The following is a 27252-nucleotide window of genomic DNA, read 5'->3' as shown; positions in this document are numbered from 1 at the left end:
GGTTAGGAAAGACCCTAACTTTTACCGTGGGGACGATGGTGTCCGCTAGCGTTGCTATGAGGCTCATTGCTACTTCCGCAAACACGCTGACGTCACTGGAACTGGATTGGATCATGTCCCAGTCGACGACATGCTTCAATCGACACCGTGATCGGTATTATCGGTGATCGGCAGATACTGATTTCAGTGATCGGCACCAAAAACCTGATCGGTGCATCTCTAGAAACCAACAAATGTTTTGATTGGCCACATCGAAGTGCAACATGCACATGCTCAAGGTATGTTTTTTCTTAAAATATGTTTAAACTCAATACAGCAACTTCTGAAGAGTTCTCTGTTGTGAATGTTTTGCAGTTCATGAAGGCAAAAAGGCATAAGATTGTATATTGTCAAATTATTTATCAGTAATACAGTAGAAATGATGGGAAAACTTTGCAAGTCGATTTATACTGTGCTAAATTTTCCTGCATAGAGAAAATTTGGGCGAGCCGAGAAGAGTTGTTAACGGGGAGGGGTGCTAGTGAGGTGTGCTTACCGGTGATAGCGGATGTGTGCGGCGCATCACGCAGAGCAGCCAGCTGCTGATCACTCACTCAATATCTCGACTGCATGAATAGATGGTGGCACTTTGGCCTTTCAAATGACCCAGGAAAACCCTGTGTGCGCCCTAAATTTTCTGCTTGCGCCCCTAACATTTTAAGTTAGGGGCCACTGTGCTCCTAGTTAAAAAAGTTAGTCTGGAGCCCTGCCCTCACAATGGAGAGTTGCTTAATGTGCAATAGAATATCCAGAGAAAGCACAATGTTACTTCGTATAACGTTATATTCTAAATACATAATTAAATAAAACAGTTGAAAGGAATATATCGTATTCCATGGACGGCAAGTGTACCGTGGAAGGTAGGTTATTTATTCTCTGCCTGCTTCACCTCATTGTACCAACCTGTTCTCATCTGCTGTCTACCATCTGCATGAATCCACGTGACTGCAGTATTAATTAAAAGGATGAGCTATATTTCACACACCTGTTCTATGTAGCTTTATTTCAGGTTTCCAAAAGATGTCCAGCAGTCTGCGCGGACGGTCGACCTCTTCCTGATACTCGAAGATAGTTTTTTCAAAAACTCCGAATATTTCTTCCGCAGCAGCAGTCAGCCGCTCGTGGACAAACTTTCTCATGTTCTCAACTGACGACATTGTTGTTTTACCTCGGCGGAGACTACTAACGTTACATATTTTCCCCGCTAACTCCGTTGTTTACTTCCGCTAGGTGTCACACTGTCAAGTTCCGACGTTGGATACGAGTTGTTTTTTTGGTTCCGCCTTTTTATATATGTTTTTCTCTCCTCTCTACGTCAACTGATGTTTTGAGTTATTTCAAAGACAATTATTTAACATAAAAAATACAACTTTAGCCGCTAGATAACAGTAACAAGGGCCCTGTAAACAATTATCAGCAAGAGAGCAAATGAAGGAAAATACCCTCATGATTAGGAGTCAACATGAAGGTCTCAGTCTCCTGCTTCAGCTCAAGCTGCTCTCCCTCCGGGCTGGTGCAGAGTTCCTCCAGTTCCTCTTTAATCTGTGGAGACTCTGGGTCCTCTTGCGGCGTTTCTCAATATGCGTACTTGTGCGTACTTTCCTCGACTTGTTTTCTCGTGGGCTCGTGAAACGTCATCAGTCCCAGCCCGAGTACATGTTCCAATTCAAAGTCCGCTTCTCGCAAAGCATGGTCAAAATGCCCGTATGTGACTTGATCCTCACACTTTCCGGAGGATGCATCAGAGGAGACTTGTGCGTACTTTGGCCAGCAGATATCCCAGAATGCATTTCACCAGCAACCGGAAACAATAGCAGAGGAGAAAATAAACAACTGACAGGTGACTTTTTATAAATACTACTGTTGTTGAGTTACGGAATGTCATTTTAGGATGTTTTGTTTATTTGACTGTAAAAAATAATTTACAGTGAATAATCAGAGTAAACCCAGGAGCAAGAACAGCTGATGTGGTGACGTCATCAAGTCAGCTGCTAATCCAATAGCAGAAAGACCGTCGTCCCGTCGTCCGGAGTCTGGACTCCCAAGACCAGACTCCCAAGTCCAGACTCCAAAAGAACACAAGTCTGTACTCGTGTACTTTGAATTGAGAAACGCTGTTGGTCTCATGATCAGTTTGGTAGGATTTGGGTATGAATAAATTATTTCATTTAAAATATGGATTTTTATTTAAAGATATTCATGTAATTTGCATGCAAAATAGGTCTACCCGAACCAACAGACACACAATTCAACCCGCGGCAACGCTTGAAAAGTAGCTGGATTCCGCAGGGAAACCGCGGACCTGGCAACACTGCTCTATGGGCTGAGGGAACATACGGGTCTCTGATCTGCAGAATAGTCCACGTGACGTGACCAGTGGCCATGGCGCACATTTTTGTGACTCAAGATTCACGTTTCAGCCGCCAATGAGAAGCCGTCCTTGCCGAAACGACTGAAATGTTTCCTCGCTGCCGTACACACACATAGGGCCGGTGTCACGAAGAAGGGGAGGGGCTTCTCTCCGTGATAGTGGCGATATATTATATTTTTTCACATTAACTTAAGTGGTTGTTGACAGGCTGACGGTCTCCCACACACATTTAGCGCGTCAACACGGTATATTTACTATTTAAATGATTTGGCATATAATGTTTTTTGACAGAATTTTTTTTTTCTTCTCAGGATTTTAAGAGGGCCTTCTCAGCGCCACTGGCCCTCCACACCCCCATTGATTTCCTTATTATTACTTGCTGCTGAAGTTGAATAGCCCTGATGTAGAGGATGTTGACAAAGAATAACGGTGGTATTTTGTTGAATGTATGTGATCTTGACGCTGGCTCAGGAGGTGAGGGTAAGAGGGCAAGTCCTGCAACACCGCAGGGTTGTGGGTTCGCTCTCCCCATTGGTTGCAAGTAGGCGTCACCAGAGCACTGAACTGATTGCTCGGGCGCTTCACATGACCCGCTGCTCATAATAACTAAGGGGATGGGTTAAATGCAGGAGCTAATTTCCCTTGAGGATTAATAAAAAGTGTATTCTTATAATATAAATCGTGATAGCCTCAAAGTATGTTTTCCCACAGGTCTCGTGATTCTGACTTCTCCCCAAGTGGGCCTCTTCTGTGAACCAAGCCCAGATGCGTCTTTTGCGAAAATGGCTTCTCACCTGTGTGAATTCTTATGAACCTTCAATGTTGATGCGTTACTAGTTGTTTTTCCACATGTTTGCAGAAATGAAGCTACTCACCGGTGTGTCCTTGTGGCTTTTCAAGTGATAAATATATTGAAAAATTCATTTCCACATGTTTTTTCAGAAAATGGCTTATCACCTGTATTGTGTCCTTGTGTGGACCGTCAAGCTAGCATTAATGCTTAATCAACTTCCCACATGTTTTGCAAATGGCTTTCTCACCTGTGTGTTCTCAGCGGACCCTCAAACACTTTTTAAGTCCCAAAACTATTTCCATGTTTGCAAGTAAATGGCTTCTCATACTGTGTGGATTCTTGTATGAGCATTCAATTTTGATGTCCCACTAAATCGTTTCCATAATGTACGAAAGGCTTCTCATCTGTGTACTGGGTTCTCGGGTGTAGACAAACTGGCCTGGATGTAGATGTTTTTCATATATCACATTGGAAAGTGCTTTCAGTTGGTATCATTGGGAATCTTTAACAAATTCCTATACGTCTGATGACTTCACAGGATCTATTTTCTTTGGTTCTGTGGATTTCTGGTTGATTAGAGTCTTCGCCTCACTTCGCTTCGATCTGGGCTCTCAGCTCTGACTAGTGGTCGATTGTGGGTTCTGGTTCACTGTGGTCCGTTTCCTCAAATTACAGGTCAACATGAGGTCTTGGTCTCTGCTTTCTTCAGCTCAAGCTGCTCTCCCTCGGACTGGTGCAGAGTTTCCTCTTGTTCCTTTTTTGGTCTGTGGAAGTAACAGTTCATCTTGGTCAGACTGGAGCTCCTGTCCTGAATACAGAGCTGCTGCTCGAGAGAACCTCTTCACTCTTCTCCTAGCCAGACATGTTGCTCTAGGAGCTCTGGAGGGACAAAAGAACACAAGGAAATAGGTGACCAATCGATAGTAAATTGAAAATACCAACAAGTGAAACCCAGGCATTGGCACGCGGCTATCCTGACAGGTGGGCGGGGGCAGGATGAGTAGAACTGGCTAATGAACCCAGGGCGAAAACCCAACATCAGAATTACGTTCAAATATTTTGCTTGACAATCTTCTTCTCCTCTGTGAGGTTACTTAATGTGCAACAGGGCTCTCAAAGCACAATGTTACTTCTTATAACGTTATATTCTGAGAAATTAAACTGATAAAAACAGTTGAAAGATATGGACTCTCGAATAATTCAGAATATTGTGATAGGATTCTTTTATTTCCTGTAATACAATTAACAAAAATATGTGTCTAGTTCATTACAAATCAACTTCCAAATATTGCAAGCCTTTTGTATGTGCTGATTATGACTGTAACTGAGAAAACTCTAAATCCTATCTCATAAAATTAGAATTCATGAACAAGTTAAGAATTTATAACAACCAAACAAAATCGACATTTGAAAGTGTCCATTAATGCACTCAGTGCTTGGTTGGGAATCTTTTGCCTGGGATTGCTGCACTGGACAGTTGCAGGTGGTCCAAAGTCCTCTTTTCAGACGAAAAACAGTGTTGTGTGACTGTTTGGAAGTCAAGGCATGGAGTCTGGAGAAAGGCTGAGGCGCCAGAGTCCCAAGTTCTTGAAATCCAGTGTGTGGAAGTTCCCACAGTCAGTGATGGTTTGAGGGAGCCATGTCAGCTGCTGGTGTTGGTCCACTGTGTTTCGTAAGTCCAAGTAAATGCAGCTGTGTACAGAGATTTTCAAGCACTACATGCTTCCGTCTGAAAAAGCTCTATGGAATGGGGGTTACATTTCCAGCATGATCTGGCACCTGCCACAGTGCCAAAACCATAGTAGCTGGTGTACTGACATGGTTTCTGTCCCTCGATTGGCCTGCCAATTCCCCAACCTGAACTACATAGAGAATTTGGTGATATTATGAAGAAGAGCTGAAGACACCAGACCCAACAATGCAAATGAGTAAAATATTAATGAAGCATCCTGGCATCCATAAACCCTCAGCATGCCACAGGCTGATTGCCCCTCCATGCCTGCCAGCATTGATGCAGTAATCCGTCCAAAAGTTTAACCAAGTACTAGGAGATGCATTAATGGACATTTTAAAATGTTTGATTTGTTTTTGTGATACATTTTTTACTTGGTCTGAGAAATAATTTTATGAGATAGGATTATGAAGTTTTCTTAAACTATAAGCATCAACAATAATAAAATAAAAAACTTGCAACTCTTCGACGTTATAATAATCAGAATACATGTTTGACGGTACAGTGCATTACAAATAAGGCTATCACAATATTAATTTCTGAACAGTCCTGTATCATATTCCATGGAGCGCTTAAGTGTACGTGGGTAGGTTATTTATTCTGCCTTCCTCGTGTAACCTGTTCTCATCTGCATGAATCACGTGACTGCAGTATTAATAAAAGGATGAGCTATATTTCACACTGTTCTGTAGCTTTATTTAGGTTTCAAACGATGTCAACAGTCTGCTGTCGACCTCTTCCTGGTACTGAAGATAGTTTTTCAAAACCGAAATTTCTTCCAGCAGCAGTCAGCCTCGTGGACAAACTCTCATGTTCTCAACTGACGACATTGTTGTTTTACCTCCTGAGACTACTAACGTTACATCTTTCCCCGCTAACTTCTTGTTTACTTCCGCTGGGTGTCACACTGTCAAGTTCCGACGTTGGATACGAGTTGTTATTGGTTCCTTTTAAATATGTTTCTCTCCTCTCCGTCAACTGATGTTTGAGTTATTTCAAAGACAATCATTTACATAAAAATACAACTTTAGCGGTAGATAAAAGTCAATGACCCTGTAAACAATTATCAGCAAAATGCAAATGAAGGAAAACACCCTCATGAGAAGGAGAAGGTCTCAGTCTCTGCTTCAGCTCCGGCTCCTGGGCTTGATTCCTCCTGTTCCTCTCCTAATGGAATCTGTGGAGCCTCTGGCTACCTCTGGTCTCAGGATGAGCACTCTGCTAAACTCCAGACATGGTGGCTCAATAGAACTTCTGCAATGGCCATGTCCTTCATGGCTATCAACAGCAGCTCTCTGTGGAGGTCAAGACTAATTGGTCAGGGTAAATTGTTTTCAAAAATACTTCAGACATATTTTGGACATCATAATTCTCATGTCGAGGCAGCACTGTCCCTCCTACAGGCCGGGTCTTCATCTCGGTTTGTGGAGAGGTTCATTTAACACTGCATTGTGGGATCTCACACCCTACTGGCTTTGCCAAAGGAACCGGATTGTGGTTCTTTCTCCGTGACTTTGACCCAATCTCAGGAGGGACTTTTTAACGTCAAGGCCCAACAAAACAAACTGGGTTTTTTAAAAACCCCCCAAATGGGTTTTTTGAAGAATTCGGCGTGGCCAACCTTTCAGGGGCTAGGGGGAACACATTTTTCGGGGGGGGGGACGTTAAACTTCCTACCTTTGGGGGTCCGGGTTAAAACCCAAAATCGTTTTAAAAAGGTTGTTATTTTCTTTTAATGGGTTTTTTTAGTACGGGGGTTTTTGGAAACCGCCAAAAAAAAAAATTTTTAGGGGGGGCCCCCCCATTTGCAGCCCGGGAGGGTTCCCCCTTTCCCAAGTAAAGGAATCATTAATTTGTTCTAATGCCAATGTTATTTCAAAGGGGATGGGTTTTTGGGAAAGAGTTCCACACTGTTTTATTTATTTGGTCACGGTTTTAAAGGTTCTGGGTCCCCCTTCCGAGATATTCTCAAAATAAGATATCTTCAGCCATTCAGGGCTAAGCCCAGTTTTGGTGTTCTACACCGTTGTTCTCCGCAGTTTTTCAAAGACACTTCTCCGGGCAATACGTTTCGTTGTTACTTCCGCGTTTTGTTCAAATAAAGAAACAAAACCCAGGGATCCAAAAAGATCTACCCATTAAACAATTTTCATTATTAAAAATAATTTTAATAAACCAAAAAATTACCTTTAAAAATACATGATCCTTTCATTTTAAAATACAATATTTCAATATCATTGGTAAATATTTCTATTGCTTTATAACTCTTTCCCCATGGGCGGTTTCATAAATTCCTCCAGTTCCTTTTAATTTGTAGCTTTGAGTTTTTCCAAGAACTCACTGTAAAAAATCTTTTCAATTAAAAAATCCATTCCCTTTAGGAAACATCACCTCCTTTTATCTTTAAGTAATACACTTGTCAAGTGAAGGGTTATCTAAATTTAAACGATTCATTTTGTACTCTGTGTAAGGGTATTTAAACCCTTTTCTAGATCATGCTCACCACCGTTAAAAAGTCCTCAGGTTTTGGTTGTTAACGTTGATGACTCCATGAAAAGAGAAACTTCCAAGACCGAAGTGCAAAAAGTCAACATTTTAAAATGATTCCAAATATCAAAATTTCTTTTCAACATTTTTGTCGGACGTCCAAAATATTCACTCCATTGGAATTAGAAACATTATCTTTTTGGGTGAGCCACGTCTGCCTGGGGTTCATTCCAATGAGGGTATCCTCTCTGTTTCTTTGGCTTCCTGGAGCTCAGTGCCAGGTGGCCAGCTGCTCCCCCTTGAAGGTCACAACCCCGTTGGCGGCCAAACCAACCAACCACTGTCACCTGGTGATGGTGTACTGTTAAGAGAATTAAAAACAGGCTCTAGCGTTAAAGTACACTTACTGAAATTTTTTTTAGAAAAATTTCCAGCATTGATTCCCCCTCAAAGTTCTTCCTCCAAGAAACCTTTAAGTTTTCTTGGACATTCTAGATCTTCTTTAAAAAGGCACCCTTCAGTATCCTAAAGGGATATAATTTTTCTTTTAAAAGATTCCTAACCCCAAAATGAAAAAAAGGTAAACCCCCAATTTTATTTCCTCACATATATTAAGTTGAAACCCGTGAAAGGGAGAATGTTGTTTAACTCCGTTTTAACTCCAAATAATAAATAAACAATAGGGGCCAGGAAATTTAGTTAAACCTCTACAAACCATGCATTTTTATGTCATAAAAAAAACCTGTTACCTAAAAACCAAAATTAATTAAAGCATAAATAAGTGATTATTGGGTAATTTCAAAAATCACTTCTAAGATCTGCTAAACAACATAAATACAATAGCTTAATTTAAAAACTTTCACTCATTAACCAACAGAGTACTAAAATTTCAATACAGTCCCCCTTTTAAATTGTTGTCCCTTCCCAGGGGTTTCCTTCCCCTTAACTCCTGGTCCAATAAGTTAATCTAAATTAAACAACAAATTTGCTGTTCAAATGGAAGATGTATTTTTTCTTTTCTGTCCGAACTAAAGGGATTGGTTCCATAATTCCAAGGTATAAACTAAATCTGTTTTTCCGAAGTTGAACTGAACTTCCCGCTGGGAAGGCTTCATCTCTCTCCACTAAATTCACATATCGAGGGTGCCTCATGTCTTTAAAAATTAAACAAGATTCAAGATTCAATCCAACAACGGAATATATTTATTTGAACCAATTCTCCAGAATTGAGTGCACCAAATATCTTTTCCCCCTTAAAACCAACATATTTAATGTGTGTTTTGGTGTTTGTTTGTTTTTTTGGGGGTTGGGTTGGTGTCCAGGGTAGGGGTATGTTCCTGGGAAAGTGGATTTCACACCACCGGGAAAGAAACCCCTCCATTTCGTTCTTACTGTTTAAGTTATGACAACTGAAAAGTTGTTGGTTGTTTATGATCCAGTTTTTATTGGTTTAAGCCCTTATGTGGCAGGATTATGCCTCCCTCACCCTTGCAAACCTTCCTGTGCCACATTCAAACCACATGCTTCCAAAACAACGGGCCCAAAGATTAGAAGGACAGATAAGTCTGAAATTAAAATTTCCATTCCAATGAGTCAAGTTTCTACAGAGCCATGTTGCCCAATGTCAATCCTAATGACCATTTCTCCACCTTTCCAACAAGTAAAATTCAGTGGTAAATTTGTCCTTGTTGTTGCCCTCTTAAATCCACATCGACTTTTTGTTTCTTCTATACTGGGCTTTTCCCTGCACCGAGGCCGAGTCCAAACTTTCAGGTAGTTCTCAATAGCAAATGTTAAAAGGGAAATAATTTAATTTTGGTGAACTCCAAAATGGAGTTGAACATTATAATAGGGGCAACAACCTAGGGAATTTTTCATGTGGGATTGATGGCACCTAACCCTGGCCGGCCTTTCAATCCATCAAAATTTCCCAAATTTTTTCCCATTCAATGTCATAAATTTCCCTTTCCTGCAAAAAAAATTAACCGGCAGGCATTTGTCCGGCACTCTTCTCTCTCGTGCTCGAACCCTAGAACAGTTTATGGGGGAAACAAAACATTTGCATCTAATGGTGCAGTTAATGGCAAGAAACAGTGAGCTGTGAGAGTCGGTGTCGTCTGCATACATCTTTCTGTGTGGCAGTCCTAACTCTCGCTCTAATGTCTTAGAATAAGCAAAATATTAACATATTTACAACAATGATGCTCCTAAGCAGCAATGTGTGGAAGTGGCTTCAGATCAGAATCAGAATCAGAATCAGAATCAGTTTTATTGGCCAAGTAGTTTGCACAACAAGGAATTTGTCTTGGTAAAGTGTCTCTGTGCTTACACAAAATGTACATTACAACACAGAACAAACAAAAACAAATAGTGCAGAACAGAACAAACAGTGCAAAACAGTGCAACGGTCTAAGAAGTATTAGAAAGTGACTTAAAGTATATACAAGAAGAAGTGGAGAGTGCGAGAAGAGAAGGGATAAATATATATGCTACAGTGGGTTATTGTTTAGTCGTGAGACGGCGAGGGGGAAGAAACTGTTTTTGTGATCTTTTCAGAATTACCCTCATGATTAGGCAACTCTTCAGTGGCTGTGTGTGATTCTTTAGCCACAGATCTTCAAATATACAATGTAAAATGGTGTCATTCTCTCCGTGAGACCACTTACATGGAGGGCGCTGTGAAGTCCTTGCAATGACCTCAAACCACCCTGTTCACCTGGGCTTAGTCCACTTACATGGATCTTAATACTTACCCAGTCACCTGCTCAACCAATGGCCATTCCCATCAGCTGTGGGCTCTGGCAACCTGCTTTAAGAAAAACTAAACTCTGGTTAGTTCATTTCTCAACATATTCATCAAATGTGTGTCGTCTAGGACTCTCCTAACTCTCTGCGGACCCTGCATAGTCTCCCTGTCAATACCTCATGGGGACATTGTCTCCCTTCATTTTGAGGATACTTGAACTACTTGGAGTTACTTGCTTCATCAACTCTACTATCCCCTTTCTCTGGGTGATAGAGAGGATCCTGGGCTCCTTACGAGTGTGTTCTCTAGACACGTCCTAACTTCTTGTAGGTGTTTCAAAATGTGTTACGTGTTTGGTTGCAAAACTGTGTGCCGTGGTCAGACCCTAATCTCCTTTGATCACCATATCTCAGCATCAGTTTCTTCTTTAGACAATTCACAACTGTCTTTGGATCTTCTGTCTGCATGAGCTTGATGTCCTCCAATGCAAGTTCCGGGAGTCCCGGTATGGCAGCGGCTGTCATTTGTTTGACCTAACCTGCTGCTCTCTTCACTGAGAGGTCAGCTGCTTTATTGCCTCTGGCGACTGTGGTCTGTAAGTTATGGTGTCTCTTCATGACTGTGCTTCTTCATGACTGTTGCTTCTTCATGACTGTGCTTGCGTGGTTCCAGGACAACTCTCGGTAGCTGCTTCGATTGGCTGAGTGATTGAGTGTAGGTGTGTGTGCGTAGATGAGTGTAGGTGTGCGTAGGTGAGTGTATATGTGAGAGTGTATGTGTCTTTTGAAATGCCAAGTGTCTTGTTTAAGCCTTTTCAATGTGGTCGAATTTCAGCTGCAGTACATTAGCGATCTCCTTCCTCCCTCCTTTTCTGAAGCAAATTCCATTTGATTCAGAAACATGAAGGTGGAGAGAACTCAACGCAGCCATCACTGGTCGTTGTCATGTTTTGTTGCCTCAGCATTCAGCACCTGCAAACCTCTGGTGGTGGTTGGGGACATCCTGATTGAAACCTCTTCTTTCAACTCTCTGTTAGTACCTGTGGAAGCGGACTTGTAGACCCCTAGTGGCGTAAGATCTTAAATGGCTCCGAAACTTATTCGGCGTGCCTTGGGGCCTGCGTCAGGGCCATTCTGCTGAGATGGGGGCTGAGGGGGCTGGGTCATCTTGATAGGCTGGGGGATGGGGCTGGGGAATCTGTGCTAAGGGTGGGGGTCTGTGAGGTGTTGAGATGTCCAGGTGGCATCCATCTCCAGTTATGTATATTGGAACGCTCTGTTGGAGAGGGCATTACCTCTTCTCCTAATATACCTACTATGGTGTGTAGAGCTTCTCTTATAAGGGGGTTATGGGCGTACGGGGAGGGTATTGAGATATGACTGGGTAGATGAAAGGGATGGGAACTAAACTGACAGCAAGGTACAGGAGCTTTATCTGTTGGAAGTTCCTCATTCAGGGATGCTTCTTCATTGAGGTTGTGTCTTCCTCCAGGCATCTTCTAGGACCGTTGTCATCATCCACTGCTATGCCATACGGCAGCAGTCTTGCCCGCTCAATGGCTTCACCGGTTCTGTTGGGTTTGTCGATCGAGACGTGAACCATACTTTCCTTCTGCTCCTCTTTTGCTGTGTTTTCCAGCGTGAGCATTCTCATCAGTCAACTTCTGGCCTTCAAGCTACTGGGGTCTTGATTGAAGTTGGCTCTGGTATTTTCCAGAGAATAGGTACTGACTGGCTTTATATATGTAAGGAAATGTAAATGTAGAAAAAAGAAAAATATCTAAACATTTAAAATTATTCTGAATAAATTTAAAAAGAAAATTATTATACACTATCTGTCTAAGATGCAAGTGTGGTGCGATTGGGAAATTTCAAAATTCAAATTAGTGAGGGGATAAAGTTATACACTGGAATTGCAGTCTACACATTTTACAATATTGTGTCAAAATGGGAAAAAACTGTTACTGTAAGCCAATATTGTAACAATCAACCGTCAAGAAATGGGAAAAGCTGTTATTTTAAACGAAATAGTTCAACCATCACTTACCAAAATCAAAGAAACTTACAAATGGGAAAAAAGGTTATTGGTTTGATTTAAACAGACGTTACGACTTTTAGTCATTCTACTGTTAACACAAGTTACAACAACACCAATTTAATCCAAAACAATGTAAGAAACAAAGCTAAATGGGAGGAAAAAGTTTACTCTGCGGTCCAACTTCTCCTGCAAAAGAATATTCAGATTAAAATTAGATTCATACATTTTTCTTTCAAATGTGTTCCAATATCAAAATTATTCATGTATTATTTCCAAACCGTCAATAAAACGTTTCCTTTTCAAAGGTCAATCCATTTTAAAGGTTTCTTTCATGTTTATGCGACATGCATAACATCGTCACAATGTGTGTGTGTGTGTGTGTGTGTGTGTGTGTATCGATCTTTGGACACAGTGAATGGAGCAAGGTATGTTGGCTTTGGGCAACATTTGTCCTCTATATGCAAAGTGAGTGCGTGTGTTGATGTGTGTCGATGTGTGTGTGTTGGGAGGGTGGGTTGGGGGAGAGGGGAAACAGGGTGAATATCTTACAGTATTCCAGCTTTACAGTGTCATGAAACCTCCACTTTCATCTCGGCTTCTTCATGAAGACCTTCCCCCACATCGCATAAGTAAGTGTTGGGAGTCCTTTGTCTAAAAAACAGGCTCCATTTTTTCTCACTCTTTTCTTTACTTTTATCAGTTAAAGAATCTTAATGGCATGTGGGGAGCGAGGGAGTGGGGGGAGGGAAGGAGGGGCAGAGAGATCTGCATCCTGACCTCCCGCTGTGGCACAGTCCTGGTGACTCGTAAAACCCCACTGCACCTTTCACCTCCAAACATGAACAAATGGTAATACGAATACAGAATAATAATGGTAAAAAACAAACTGTTACTTTGGTTAAACAGCAATCACAGACAATCAAAACAGTCAAGTATCAAGACATGTTACAGCCTGCAGCTGTCAAAAATGGGAAAAGGATGTTATTATTACACAAAACATTTAACAATCTACTGTAGAATGGGAGAATATTTGTTACTTTAAACAAAACTGCCAATTTAGCACGTCGCATAAATACTAGGTGTCAGTTTCTTAAAAGCTGATGAGAAATCGATTACTCGTACGTCCAACAAACGACAGTAATAATGACCACTATTTTTTTTCAAAAAACAGTAAACCCAAAAACTATCCTTTAAAACCGACTAAAATAAAAAAAGAACTCAGTTTTGAAACGGTGATGAGAAATCAATTACTCGTAAGCCTAACGGCATTTACTGCAACAATAACCACTGTCTTTTTTCAAAAAACAGTAAACCCAACACTATTCTCTAAAACTGTCAATCAAAAAAAACAAAAAGATAAAAAAATAATAACTCAGTACTGAAACGGTGATGAGAAATCAATTACTCGTAAGCCTAACGGCATTACTGTAATAATAACCACTATCAAAAATCAATAGTAAACCCAACACTATATCTTTAACACTGGCAATAGTACTCAAAGAAAAATATCTCTTAAATCCAAATTGTCAAAATGTGTTGGTGAAAACAGCAGCAGCATGTAACTCTGGTGTGTCGGATGTAATTTCCAACAACAACCACACAATGGTGCTAAAAGGTTAACCCCTTAATCCCCCTTACGAAGTATCTATTTCAGAACCTCTAGGAGGCGCTAATCCGAATCGTAATGGCGTCTTCTACTATGCTAATGTGTCTCACCCCCACTGACCTCGTGTCTTCTCAAAAAGGATCAAGAAAAAATGTAGTTTGACCTGGCCCGTGGTTAATCCGACTCACACTTTTTTACCCCATGTACAGTATTAAAACAAAAAATTAGCACGTTGATCTGGTCATAGCAGTTCGTTAATAGCGTACTTACACGTAAGTGTATCAGGCTCGCCGGCCATCAATCACACTATTAAATTGAGTCTACCCAACAGTTATTTAACTTTAGTTTTCTAACGCTATCTGTCTAAATATTAGACTCTAGACCACGTGTCGTTCTTCACAAATGATTTCAATGTGCGCCGATGGCAGGAACTTTCCAGCTCAAGCTTACGGGCGTGCACGTCGCAAGCTCAACAAAAACCTCCGCAATGACACATGCGACAAACAACATGAGTTACGTTTAACCCACAACAATTAACGTGCAACTTAAAAAGAAAGAATGTGACACATAACAAACAGGATCCACATAAATGAATATATATAAAAACAGAGTCTTGTAGATGCATTCCATTCAATTATTCCTTAAACACCAGCCGCATGTGTCGACATGTTAGCCTAGTGTTAACAAAGTCTTTGTTCCACTAAAAGTTCACACCTCAGAGAGCCAGCTGGTCGCTCCTCACACCTATAATATCTATATAACTACACAGATTTCGGTAAACGGATCTGCACTCCCATGATCAAACAGCGCTGTGTGTGAGAAGTTTCAAAGCTAGATATCTGAGAGGTTTTTAATGTTTTTTTTAAACAATTAATAAGAAATAAAGATATAAATTCTCTCTTTTTCTTTTTTCCCATGCTAAGGATGCTATCCACGAACATCGAGCAAACCTCCACTAAACACAGCTCATAGACTATCACCTCAGGGTCACCAACTAAAAGAGTAAAAGGGGGTTCAAAAGAGTCTGGATGGAGCGATGTGTTTTGTGGAAGAAGTCTCAACACTAGGGATGCATTTAAGAGGATTTATTTGACAGTCATTTCTGGTTGCTTTAAAGTTTCTGTCGACCTCCAATAATCAGACAGTCAATCTAATGTCTCACAAATAAGATTAGTACTTAGTCTCCATTCAGTGAGCTTAAAGCTCCCAGTTTGTGTGTTGTTCTTAATCACCACCCCGATGGTGTGCTCTCTCCTGCTCAGCATTTCAAAAAAGACTGAACTTCGTGCCAAGGGAGGTAACAGCTGCTTTCCGCTTCCGGTTTAGAGCCCTACCCCCGGTTTTAGACTTCAGAATAAGAGCCTAAACAGGAAACCAGCTAGGATCTCAAGGGAAACGCACCTCTACCACAATAAAACCAATCTCATTCATACTGTCCACATCCTACAGTTGTGATAACAATAAACCTCATAAAATCAACATTACAGTTACACATATAATACAGTGATCATACTTGTCTATGCTTCTTAATACATTAATCGGAATATTCCTCCCTAATATCCACTATGTAAATTATCTTTCTATATGCATTATTTAAAACATAAGACTTCCTTATTTACATGTGCAAGTTTACATAAAATCCACTACAACCTAACAGTGTGAATGGTTGTATGTCTCTATGTGTGCCCTGAGATGGACTGGCGGCCTGTCCAGGGTGTCCCCTGCCTTCGCCCTATGTCAGCTGGGATCGGCTCCAGCGCCCCACGGCCCGAATGGGGATGAAGCGGTTTTGATAATGGATGGATTCATTTGAATATAAAGTGTTTTTTATGTCAACTTTTTACATGCGCTCAACAGCATCCATCTTCTTTCTTTAAGATCTTGGTTGGTTTCATTCAAAACAAACATGCTTCTATTGTCTTTCATCTAAGGCCGGTGCAGGTGTTTGGGTGTCTGCCAGACAATGCAGGCATTAGCTGCATTTAAAGTTGATCCCGCAGCATTATTAAGCAGTTAACCTGTTTAAATTCTAAAAGAAACACCATCAAAGAGTTCATTTATACTTCACATTTCTGCTAAGGCTAAGGATGACAAACATATGATTCCCAATGACACACCTACTTTTTCAATAAAATTATTGGTTTTCCTCATAGAATCTGGTGTTATGACACAGCGATGTTGCAGTGGAACATTATTTTGTCTTAATTTCTTGTTGCATCTGAATTTTTCCAGTGACGTGAAACTGGACATCTTCAACCATGAAAGTTGAAAAACTCGTCCAATGTGATGAGAGTTATCAGAGGGAGTGTTGAGCCAGGTCAGTCTGCTGACCAAGTCCAAAATATCCATTTCATAACGTGTGCGTGTGTAATTGAAATAATGATCGCTAATGACATGAGACATTATCCACCTCAATAAAACACAGTACAATCCATTTTATTGTCATGCATTTATAAAGGGAAAAAAAACAGTCCTTGGTTTCTTTAGAACATCAACTACCAGCTCTGACATGTTTGGTGGTGTCCGAAAAGTTCTGTTCTCATGGCAAATACCTGTTTTCATAATTAACATGTAGAGGATGTTGACAAAGAATAACGGTGGTATTTTGTTGTATGTATGATCTTATAAGCCTCGTCAATGGAGTAGCCTCAAAGGATGTTTTCCCACAGGTCTCGTAGTTACGGCTTCTCCCCAGAGTGGGCTCTTCTCATGTGAACCAACAAGGCTGAATTACGTCTGAAATCTTTTTCACGTTTTGCAAGAAAATGGCTTCTCACCTGTGTGTGTCCTCATGTGGACCGTCAAGTTACCACGAGATCTAAAAGTCTTCCCACAGGTTTTGCAATAAAATGGCTTCTCCCCTGTGTGTGTTCTCATGTGGCTTTTCAAGTGATAAATATATTGAAAATTCATTCCACATGTTTTGCAAGAAAATGGCTTCTCACCCGTATGTGTCCTTGTGTGGACCTTCAAGCTAGCACTAGATATAAAATCCTTCCCACATGTTTTGCAAGAAAATGGCTTCTCCCCTGTGTGTGTTCCCATGTGGCTTTTCAAGTGATAACTATATTGAAAATCCTTCCCACATATTTTGCAAGTAAATGGTTTCTCACCTGTGTGTGTTCTCATGTGGCTTTTCAAGTTATAACTATATTGAAAATCTTTTCCACATGTTTTGCAAGAAAATGGCTTCTCACCTCTGTGTGTTCTCATGTGGACCATCAAGCTCCCACTACGTCCAAAACTCTTTCCACATGCTTTGCAAGAAAATGGCTTCTCCCCTGTGTGGATTCTTATATGAACCTTCAATGTTGATGCGTTACTGAATTGTTTTCCACATGTTTTGCAAGAAAATGGCTTCTCACCTGTGTGTGTTCTCATGTGGCTTTTCAAGTCATCACTATATCGAAAATCTTTTCCACATGTTTTGCAAGAAAATGGCTTCTCACCTGTGTGCGTTCTCATGTGGACCGTCAAGTTACCACTACGTCCAAAACTCTTTCCACATGTTTTGCAAGTAAATGGCTTCTCACCTGTGTGTGTCCTTGTGTGTATAGACAAACCTGACCTGCACTTGAATGTTTTTCCACAAGTATCACATTGGAAAAGTGCTTTCCCGATTTGAGTATCATTGGGAATCTTTAACAAGTTCTCATCGTCACAGTGACTTCTATTTTTGGGATCTATTTTCTTTGGTTCTGGCTCTGGATTTCTGGTTGATTCAGAGTCTTCATGCTCACTTCCTTTACGATCTGGGCTCTCAGCTACGAGCTGGTGGTCAGTTGTGGGTTCTGGCTCACTGTGGTCCGTTTCCTCATGAGTAGGAGTCAACATGAAGGTCTCCGTCTCCTGCTTCAGCTCAAGCTGCTTTCCCTCCGGACTGGTGCAGAGTTCCTCCTGTTCCTCTTTAATCTGTGGAGGCGCTGGGTCCTCTTGGTCCAGACTGGAGCTCCTCTCCTGAATACAGAGCTGCTGCTCAGAGAGAACCTCCTCTTCCTCCTCCTTACAGACATGTTGCTCTGGGAGCTCTGGAGGGACAGAGAACAAAAGGAAATAGGTAATAATCTGATGATAAAAATGAAAATACCAACAAGTGAAACCAAGCATTCACCACACCAGTTATCCTGACAGTGGACGAGGACAGGATGGTAAAATTGTATGAACCCAGGGGAGAAAACCAACATCAGTATTGGATCAACTATTTTAACTTGTTCAATCTTCTTCGCCCTCACAATGGAGAGTTGCTTAATGTGCAATAGAATATCAAGATAAAGCACAATGTTACTTCTTATAACGTTATATTCTTAATACATAATTATAAATAAAACGTTTGAAAGGAATATATCGTATTTCATGGACGGCAAGTGTACCGTGGAAGGTAGGTTATTTATTCTCTGCCTGCTTCACCTCATTGTACCAACCTGTTCTCATCTGCTGTCGACCATCTGCATGAATCCACGTGACTGCAGTATTAATTAAAAGGATGAGCTATATTTCACACACCTGTTCTGCGTAGCTTTATTTCAGGTTTCCAAACGATGTCCAGCAGTCTGCGCTGACGGTCGACCTCTTCCTGGTACTCGAAGATAGTTTTTTCAAAAACTCCGAATATTTCTTCCGCAGCAGCAGTCAGCCGCTCGTGGACAAACTTTCTCATGTTCTCAACTGACGACATTGTTGTTTTACCTCCGCGTAGACTAGTACTAAGGTTAAATCTATTCCCCGCTAACTCCGTTGTTTACTTCCGCTGGGTGTCACACTGCCAAGTTCCGACGTTGGATACGAGTTGTTTTTTTGGTTCCGCCTTTTTAATATATTTTTTTCTCTCCTCTCTACGTCAACTGATGTTTGAGTTATTTCAAAGACAATCATTTAACATAAAAAATACAAATTTAGCCGGGAGATAAAAGTAACAATGACCCTGTAAACAATTATCAGCAAGAGAGCAAATGAAGGAAAACACCCTCATGAGTCGGAGTCAACATGAAGGTCTCAGTCTCCTGCTTCAGCTCAAGCTGCTCTCCGTCCTGACTGGTGCAGAGTTCCTCCTGTTCCTCTTTAATCTGTGGAGGCTCTGGGTCCTCTTGGTCCAGACTGAAGCTCCTCTGCTGAATACAGAGCTGCTGCTCACAGAGAACCTCCTCAAATGCCATGTGTCTCATTCAGGCCATCAATGCAGCACCCTATGGAGTCGTTGGTGTGCTTGTCTACTCAGACCCTTTGGACATCAACGATGGTCTCATGTCGGACAGCAATGAGACGTATCCTCACTCCTGCAGGGCTCTCAAGTGTCACGCATTGAGCGTGAGACTCACGCATTTCGGTCTTAAGTCACGCACTCCCGCCACACATCGTATTTCTCACGCTGAAAATAACTCTCGGCTATTTAATGTTTTAATGTGCAGCTGCGCGCAAACATGAGCTGGCCGCGCTGCCCTCACCATGGAGGAATCAAGCGCTCCCTTGGAGTTCTGCTGTGAGGAGCCACTTATCAGCCAATCAAAAAAAAGAAAATCAGAAAATTTCGTTCTGGGGGGGGGGGGGGGGGGTGGTGCTGATGGAAATGTCACTCTTGCCTGTCTTCAAAACTTGAGAGCCCTGCTCCTGGTACATGCCGCCATCTGGTGTGGAGAGAGGTTCATTTAACAATCATTATGGAGACATGCTCACACCCTACCTGGCTGCGTACTTGTGTAAAAATGGTAGGCTACACAATAGTGTTTTTCTTTTTTTATTGTGCGTTTCTTCTACTGCTGCACTTCGATTCCAATACAATCCAGGGAGGGACTTTTACAACAGCTTCCAAGAGCCCAACAAAGATCTAATCTGGTCATTTAAATTGAATTTTCCAATACATTCTTCTTAAAAATTATTTACAGAGGAAACCTACAGAATTCCAGTCGAGGACATCACTGGGATTCCTTCTATTCCAATTCAACCAATCGGATTTGAGGATGCCTACAGGCTAATCTGGTTTGTGATGAGACACGTCAGCTTGTGGGATTAATACATTCCCAAATGGGTTTGGTTATGAATGAATTCTGGCTTGTGGTTCCATTGATCCTTTCAGTGAGCTAGGTGGAACAGCAGCTCTCGTTTCATGGCAGGGAGCGTTCAACTGTACCTACAACGTTGGCGGTCCAGGGTTCAAACCAACATCTGTTTTCAACAACAGGTTGACTTAGTTTTACATGAATTTAATGGGCATTCATTTGAATATAAAGCGTTTTTTATGTCAACTTTTTACATGCGCTCAACAGCATCCATCTTCTTTCTTTAAGATCTTGGTTGGTTCATTCAAAACAAACATGCTTCTATTGTTTTTCATCTAAGGCCGGTGCAGGTGTTTGGGTGTCTGCCAGACAATGCAGGCATTAGCTGCATTTAAAGTTGATCCCGCAGCATTATTAAGCAGTTAACCTGTTTAAATTCTAAAAGAAACGCCATCAAAGAGTTAATTTATACTTCACATTTCTGCTAAGGCTAAGGATGACAAATATATGATTTCCAATGACACACCTACTTTTTCAATAAAATTATTGGTTTTCCTCATATAATCTGGTGTTATGACGCAGCGATGTTGCAGTGGAACATTATTTTGTCTTCATTTCTTGTTGCATCTGAATTTTTCCAGTGACGTGAAACTGGACATCTTCACCGATGAGTTGAAAAACTCGTCCAATGTGATGAGAGTTATCAGAGGGAGTGTTGAGCCAGGTCAGACTGCTGACCAAGTCCAAAATATCCATTTCATAACGTGTGCGTGTGTAATTGAAATAATGATCGCTAATGACATGAGACATTATCCACCTCAATAAAACACAGTACAATCCATTTTATTGTCATGCATTTATAAAGGGAAAAAAACAGTCTTTGGTTTCTTTAGAACATCAACTACCAGCTCTTACATGTTTAGTGGTGTCCGAAAAGTTCTGTTCTCATGGCAAATACCTATGTTTTCATCATTAACATGTAGAGCAGGGGTGTCCAAAGACCGGCCCGCGGGCCAATGGCGGCCCGCGGTCAGATTTCATACGGCCCGCGACATCGGTCATATAATGTGTTATTTGTGGCCCGCCAGATCTGTCAGAATAAATAAATCATAAAAACTTGAAAGACGTAATTCCTCCTTTCTAATGTATCTGGCTCTGCATCCGTAGCATGAACCCTTCTCGAAACCTATTTGCCATGGCGACGGCAAAAAAAAGGAGAAAAGTTGACAGTGAGGGCCGCCGCTTTCAGGAGCGGTGAGAATTACTAGTGTTTCCCCTCCCATGAGAACAGGGTGGGGGTCCGCCCCACTGACATGTTCTCTATAGCGCCAGATTACAACATAAGTAATGTCAGGTTGTTTTATTCAACTAAACGGTCGTATATTATTGATCGTATCTACACAGCGGCATGTCATTTCTGTCTCTACGGGGTGGCGTTCACACTTCTCCTGGCTCTCGGTATCACGGCGGAGCTCCGCCCCCATGCGCAGACAGGTGCGCACATACAGGTGAGCACGCTCCAACCAGCCGGCAGAGAGCGTCCAATGTGTCGCGGGAACAGCAAACCGACACCTCTGCGTTCCCACGGTGGTGAAGACACGTCGTCTCAGAGTAGCTCTCTGCTCCGGGTTCAAGAGCAGAGACGAGGTGGGCGAGGAAATGCAGATTCTTTTATTTCAAGACCTTGTTTGAGAACTTCGCATATTACAAACTACACGGACATAAAACTAAGTCATTAATAAATAAAGAGCGAAATGACTGTCGCCGACTTTCGTATAAATGTGTACGTTACAACGTTAACCGGTTACGCTGCGCATGCGTGACAGACGAGATTCTTGGAGACTTGCCAGGTGTTACCTCTCAGCGTTCCAGCTGTTGCCCTTCGAAACAAGAGCTCAACATTGAGCTTTATGGTGAGTGGCCGTATCAAGCCTGCAACCCCGTTTTAAAAAGAGGTGGAGTGGAAAGCCCATTTTATCACACATAGAAAAAAACTTAATGACAGACATATCTGCACTTGTTTTGTTTTTCAAAGGTTGCGCGTTATTGTTATTTTGAAAAGATATGCAGTGTCACTAACACTCAGTAAACTCTTTATGCCCAAATATTTGATCTTATTTTGTTTCATTTTTCACAGGTTGCACTTTATTGATATTATCTTGAAAAGGTATTCAGTGCAAAACAGGTTAATTGCAACGTTATGTAACTCATAGAAATGTAAGGTATTCTATATACAGCTTTTTCATTGTTATCTGACTGAATGAAAGGCAGACTTGGTTATATTATATGTGGTTACATTGTCATTTAAAAAATAAAAGTAATTGTTTTATAACAGTGTATTTTCATGTAACTTTTGTGGTTTAAAAAATGTCTAAAGGAACTATTGGCCCCGGGCATCTTTACTTTATCACAATTGGCCCTAGTTGCAAAAAGTTTGGACACCCCTGATGTAGAGGATGTTGACAAAGAATAACGGTGGTAATTTGTTGTATGTATGATCTTATAAGCCTCGTCAATGGAGTAGCCTCAAAGTATGTTTTCCCACAGGTCTCGTAGTTACGGCTTCTCCCCAGAGTGGGCTCTTCTCATGTGAACCAACAAGGCTGAATTACGTCTGAAATCTTTTTCACATGTTTTGCAAGAAAATGGCTTCTCACCTGTGTGTGTCCTCATGTGGCTTTTCAAGTCATCAGTATATCGAAAATCTTTTCCACATATTTTGCAAGAAAATGGCTTCTCACCCGTATGTGTCCTTGTGTGGACCGTCAAGCTAGCATTAGATATAAAATCCTTCCCACATGTTTTGCAAGAAAATGGCTTCTCACCTGTGTGTGTTCTCATGTGGACCGTCAAGCTAGCACTACGTCCAAAACTCTTTCCACATGTTTTGCAAGTAAATGGCTTCTCGCCAGTGTGGATTCTTGTATGAGCATTCAATTTTGATGTCCCACTAAATCGTTTTCCACATAATGTGCAAGAAAGGGGCTTCTCATCTGTGTGGGTTCTCAGGTGTATAGACAAACCTGACCTGCACTTGAATGTTTTTCCACATGTATCACATTGGAAAAGTGCTTTCCCGATTTGAGTATCATTGGGAATCTTTAACAAGTTCTCATCGTCACAGTGACTTCTATTTTTGGGATCTATTTTCTTTGGTTCTGGCTCTGGATTTCTGGTTGATTCAGAGTCTTCATGCTCACTTCCTTTACGATCTGGGCTCTCAGCTACGAGCTGGTGGTCAGTTGTGGGTTCTGGCTCACTGTGGTCCGTTTCCTCATGAGTCTGAGTCAACATGAAGGTCTTAGTCTCCTGCTTCAGCTCAAGCTGCTTTCCCTCCGGACTGGTGCAGAGTTCCTCTTGTTCCTTTTTGGTCTGTGGAGGCGCTGGGTCCTCTTGGTCCAGACTGGAGCTCCTCTCCTGAATACAGAGCTGCTGCTCAGAGAGAACCTCCTCTTCCTCCTCCTTACAGACATGTTGCTCTGGGAGCTCTGGAGGGACAGAGAACAAAAGGAAATAGGTAATAATCTGATGATAAAAATGAAAATACCAACAAGTGAAACCAAGCATTCACCACACCGGCTATCCTGACAGTGGACGAGGACAGGATGGTAAAATTGTGTGAACCCAGGGCAGAAAACCAACATCAGTATTGGATCAAATATTTTAACTTGTTCAATCTTCTTCGCCCTCACAATGGAGAGTTGCTTAATGTGCAATAGAATATCAAGAGAAAGCATAATGTTACTTCTTATAACGTTATATTCAAAATAAAACAGTTGAAAGGAATATATCGTATTCCATGGACGGCAAGTGTACCGTGGAAGGTAGGTTATTTCAGTAGGGGCGAGATCCCCCGAGCGACGCTGGCACTCAGTGGCACTTGCCAGCACTTGCCAGCAGATTTCCTTACATTCATGAAATGTAACTCAGCAACACTTAATTTTTTTAAAGGGTATCCTCCAGTTAATTATAATCTGTATAGAACATGAATCACTGAAACTTGAATTTCTTTACAGTTTAAAGACCAAGCAGGACAAATTCATACCTGATCCTCCAGTGTTAAACTTTAGACTAACAGTGGCATCTCCTCAAAGTAGAATTTCATGGCGGTATAACAGTATGACATGGTAAAACAATAAATTATATATATATATATATTTATATATATTTTTTAAATTATTATTTTTAAAGAAAGGCGGGTACATTATACATATTGTAGCGACACTGTGAAGTGGCTGTCAATCACAGTGTGGCACCGTGTGTGCTGGTCGAGGGGGCGTGCCTGTGATTGGCAGAGTAGAGGGGAGGCGGGGTTAACCTGTCGGAAAACGGAAGTTAAGGGTGGTTGACGGGAACCGTTGTTGTTGACGTTCGAGCTGCTAAACTGAGAGGAGCACGCTGTCTGTGTTGGTGGATGCCCAATAAAGGGAGGATTAATAATGTCATCCCGTCTCCGTGTCATCAGTGCCATAACGTCCGAGACGTTACAATATCATGGTATATAAGTGTAATAGATTACGAAGAGAAACGTAGTAGGCCAAAGTAGCAAAACAATTTTCAATATAGTACAGCAGTATTGTACAGCAATATCGTATTGCATATTGTAAGTAAGTCTACAAAAATACATTATCTATCTATTTGTACACTTAGGCAATGACAAAAGAAAAAACCCGCAGCTTCTCCATTCTATGATCATAAAACTGATTAACGGCAGCTGATCTGTCGTAACAACAATGGTTGTTCCACCCACAGCTTCTCGGAGAGTGTCGTTAGCTTGCTGCTGTCCTGCCACTTGAGTGTTGCTGCCGGCGACTCGTCGTAAACATGCCGCTGAGTTGCCGCTGAGTACTGGCACCGAGCGGCACTTCCCACAGACTTGCCACTGAGTTGTCGGTGCCAGTGATTGCACTCGCCCTCTCTCGGTTATTTATTCTCTGCCTGCTTCACCTCATTGTACCAACCTGTTCTCATCTGCTGTCTACCATCTGCATGAATCTACGTGACTGCAGCAATAATTAAAAGGATGAGCTATATTTCACACACCTGTTCTGTGTAGCTTTATTTCAGGTTTCCAAACGATGTCCAGCAGTCTGCGCTGACGGTCGACCTCTTCCTGGTACTCGAAGATAGTTTTTTCAAAAACTCCGAATATTTCTTCCGCAGCAGCAGTCAGCCGCTCGTGGACAAACTTTCTCATGTTCTCAACTGACGACATTGTTGTTTTACCTCGGCGAAGACTACTAACGTTACATCTTTTCCCCGCTAACTCCGTTGTTTACTTCCGCTGGGTGTCACACTGTCAAGTTCCGACGTTGGATACGAGTTGTTATTTTGGTTCCGCCTTTTTTATATATATTTTTCTCTCCTCTCTACGTCAACTGATGTTTGAGTTATTTCAAAGACAATCATTTAACATAAAAAATACAACTTTAGCCGGTAGATAAAAGTAACAATGACCCTGTAAACAATTATCAGCAAGAGAGCCAATGAAGGAAAACACCCTCATGAGTAGGAGTCAACATGAAGGTCTCAGTCTCCTGCTTCAGCTCAAGCTGCTCTCCCTTGTCGTGTATTTTCATATTACTCTTAAAAGATACAGCTAGTTTATAGATCTGAGGCCTACAAGGCCTCAAGCATATTTGGAGGGAAAAGCTCTTTTGTCATCAAGCTGGCGCGACAGTTCACAGCAGGGAACGGCGCCATAGATCCATATTTGGTGGCCAACGTGCCGGAGAGGAAGGGGGGCTATGGGGATTCTTTGGGGAGCCTATAGAATCGAACATGAGACCTCCCCTCTGTCTCTTGTCTATATAAACTGTAAACACACATATCTCCGTTGAATTCCTGATACACGGACCCGTGGATTCCCAGCCGTTCGAACGAAGCGTCTGTTTTTACTTTGTACTCTAAAGAATAAACTTTGTATTCTTTGAGTGCTGGGTCCCTCGATTCTTCTTTTCCAAACAAGTCCTCATTCAAACTGCGCCGGCGGAACCCCAAGGAGAAAAGATACAACAAGTGGCGTCTACGAACAGTCACGTGTGAGAATACTCGGGGACGACAAACACGGTGAGCATCTGCTGACGTCATTGAGATGCTGGTTCATTAAAGTGCAGTCTGTGTGTGAGCCGTGGTTCAAGAATAATTTCACCGTGTCGAACGATATTTTTATTTTTCCTGCATATTTGAGTGCGGGGAGGAAGTGTGTGCGTTTGAATTGAGAGGGAAAAGTTTTTTCGGGGTAAAGTAATAGAGGGGTAAAATAGCGAATGTTATTAAGGTGTGTTAATTAGTAAGTGCAGTTATCCGAAAATAAGGCCTTTGATTTGTTTTAACGTTAAGACGCGGGAAAGTTAATCGCTAAAATAACATTGCGCATAGTCAGAGAAACAGAGATAAGTAACAAGAAACGAAGAGAGATTAAGAGTCAGAAGGTTAAAGGACCTAAAGGAAAATGATCATAGAGCTGCTTAAATCGGATAGAACATAGTCTAAAGAAATTAGTACTGGCTTAACGAGATTGAGAAATAAAGTACGATTGTATGCTCCCACTCTGCGGTTATTGACGAATAAATGCACAGCCTCTCATCGGAAATAAAGTCTCGGACGGTAGCAGAAATTAAACCTTAAGAGAGGAACAAGCGGCAAGAGCATGCTAAACGTGTGAATGGTAGACATAACTAATCTTTTGGCAAAAGCACAAAGGAAATAAAAAGGTGGGGACAATTACTTCGGCCGGAGGATCTGCACCCAGTGTGTGTGTGTGTGTGTGTGCGCGAGCCTGCTGGCGTGTGTGCGTTGAGTTGCTGTGTGCGGGTGTGTGGAGTTTTTCAATAAACTCTAAATCACGCCGTGCATTTTTATTCTATAAGAGAACGTAAAGACAAACGTGAGTTCCCTGAAGAGGAGACTAACTAGTTAGTAAGATATTGATTTATAAGATTAAATAAGCTCCGTTAGGGAGTTGCGTCGAAATAAAAAAGGAAAAAATAGTAGAGGACTGACTCGTGCTCTCGCGAGAGTCCCACGGGGAACGAACACGTGGTGGTCGACTAGTCATCGCCATCTAGTGGGCAAACATACTCATCTCACTCCTTACATCTAGTGCACGGGTGGGGGGAACGGGGTGGAAGTGTTGGGTTACACAGATGGAAGCCATGCACTCCGGGGAGAACACAGTCTGTTAAACATAAGGTTACATGCTGATAGAACCTAACCATTTCATATTTCTTTTCTTTTACTCATTTTATGACGAATGAGATTTGGGCTAAAAGAGGACAAAGAACCAGTTAACACCAAGGGCCAGGCCGGGGGCGTGGCCACTGACGTTTGGCACCACCTGCTGGACAGTCTGCAACAAAAGGCTGGTACATGTTTCACTCCACAAGCTTTTTCATTTGTGTTGATATATTCGAGTCAAAGTCAGATATTCATGATACACATTGTAA

General features: G+C 41.7%; 2 protein-coding genes across 7 annotated transcripts in view; both read right to left on the bottom strand.

Moving 5' to 3' along the window:
* The window catches only part of LOC130197435 (gastrula zinc finger protein XlCGF57.1-like), a 23716-nt gene extending 4988 nt beyond the window's left edge, over window positions 1-18728 (bottom strand). Inside the window, exons 1-2 of one of the 4 annotated variants that reach the window (XM_056420135.1) lie at window positions 18315-18728; window positions 17799-17839 (exon numbers count right to left, since the gene is read on the bottom strand). In XM_056420135.1, coding sequence (XP_056276110.1) covers window positions 17799-17839; window positions 18315-18486 — 213 coding nt within the window. In that variant the 5' untranslated portion in view covers window positions 18487-18728. Of the gene's footprint in view, window positions 1-1024; window positions 1791-17798; window positions 17840-18314 lie in introns of those variants that run through there. The other 3 variants (XM_056420136.1, XM_056420137.1, XM_056420138.1) reach the window with 3 other exon arrangements.
* The window catches only part of LOC130197438 (zinc finger protein OZF-like), a 24541-nt gene continuing 13515 nt past the window's right edge, over window positions 16227-27252 (bottom strand). The window contains exons 1-3 of one of the 3 annotated variants that reach the window (XM_056420141.1): window positions 24848-25327; window positions 23252-23292; window positions 16227-17807 (exon numbers count right to left, since the gene is read on the bottom strand). In XM_056420141.1, the coding sequence (XP_056276116.1) occupies window positions 16560-17807; window positions 23252-23292; window positions 24848-25019 (1461 nt within the window). In that variant the 5' untranslated portion in view covers window positions 25020-25327 and the 3' untranslated portion in view covers window positions 16227-16559. Of the gene's footprint in view, window positions 17808-21465; window positions 23293-24847; window positions 25328-27252 lie in introns of those variants that run through there. The other 2 variants (XM_056420143.1, XM_056420142.1) reach the window with 2 other exon arrangements.

The sequence above is a fragment of the Pseudoliparis swirei genome, chromosome 7 (assembly GCF_029220125.1).
Source record: "Pseudoliparis swirei isolate HS2019 ecotype Mariana Trench chromosome 7, NWPU_hadal_v1, whole genome shotgun sequence".
In the NCBI taxonomy this organism is placed as follows: Eukaryota; Metazoa; Chordata; class Actinopteri; order Perciformes; family Liparidae; genus Pseudoliparis; species Pseudoliparis swirei.
Note: the sequence above shows the minus strand (reverse complement) of the source record. Positions and strands in the feature narration are given on the sequence as shown.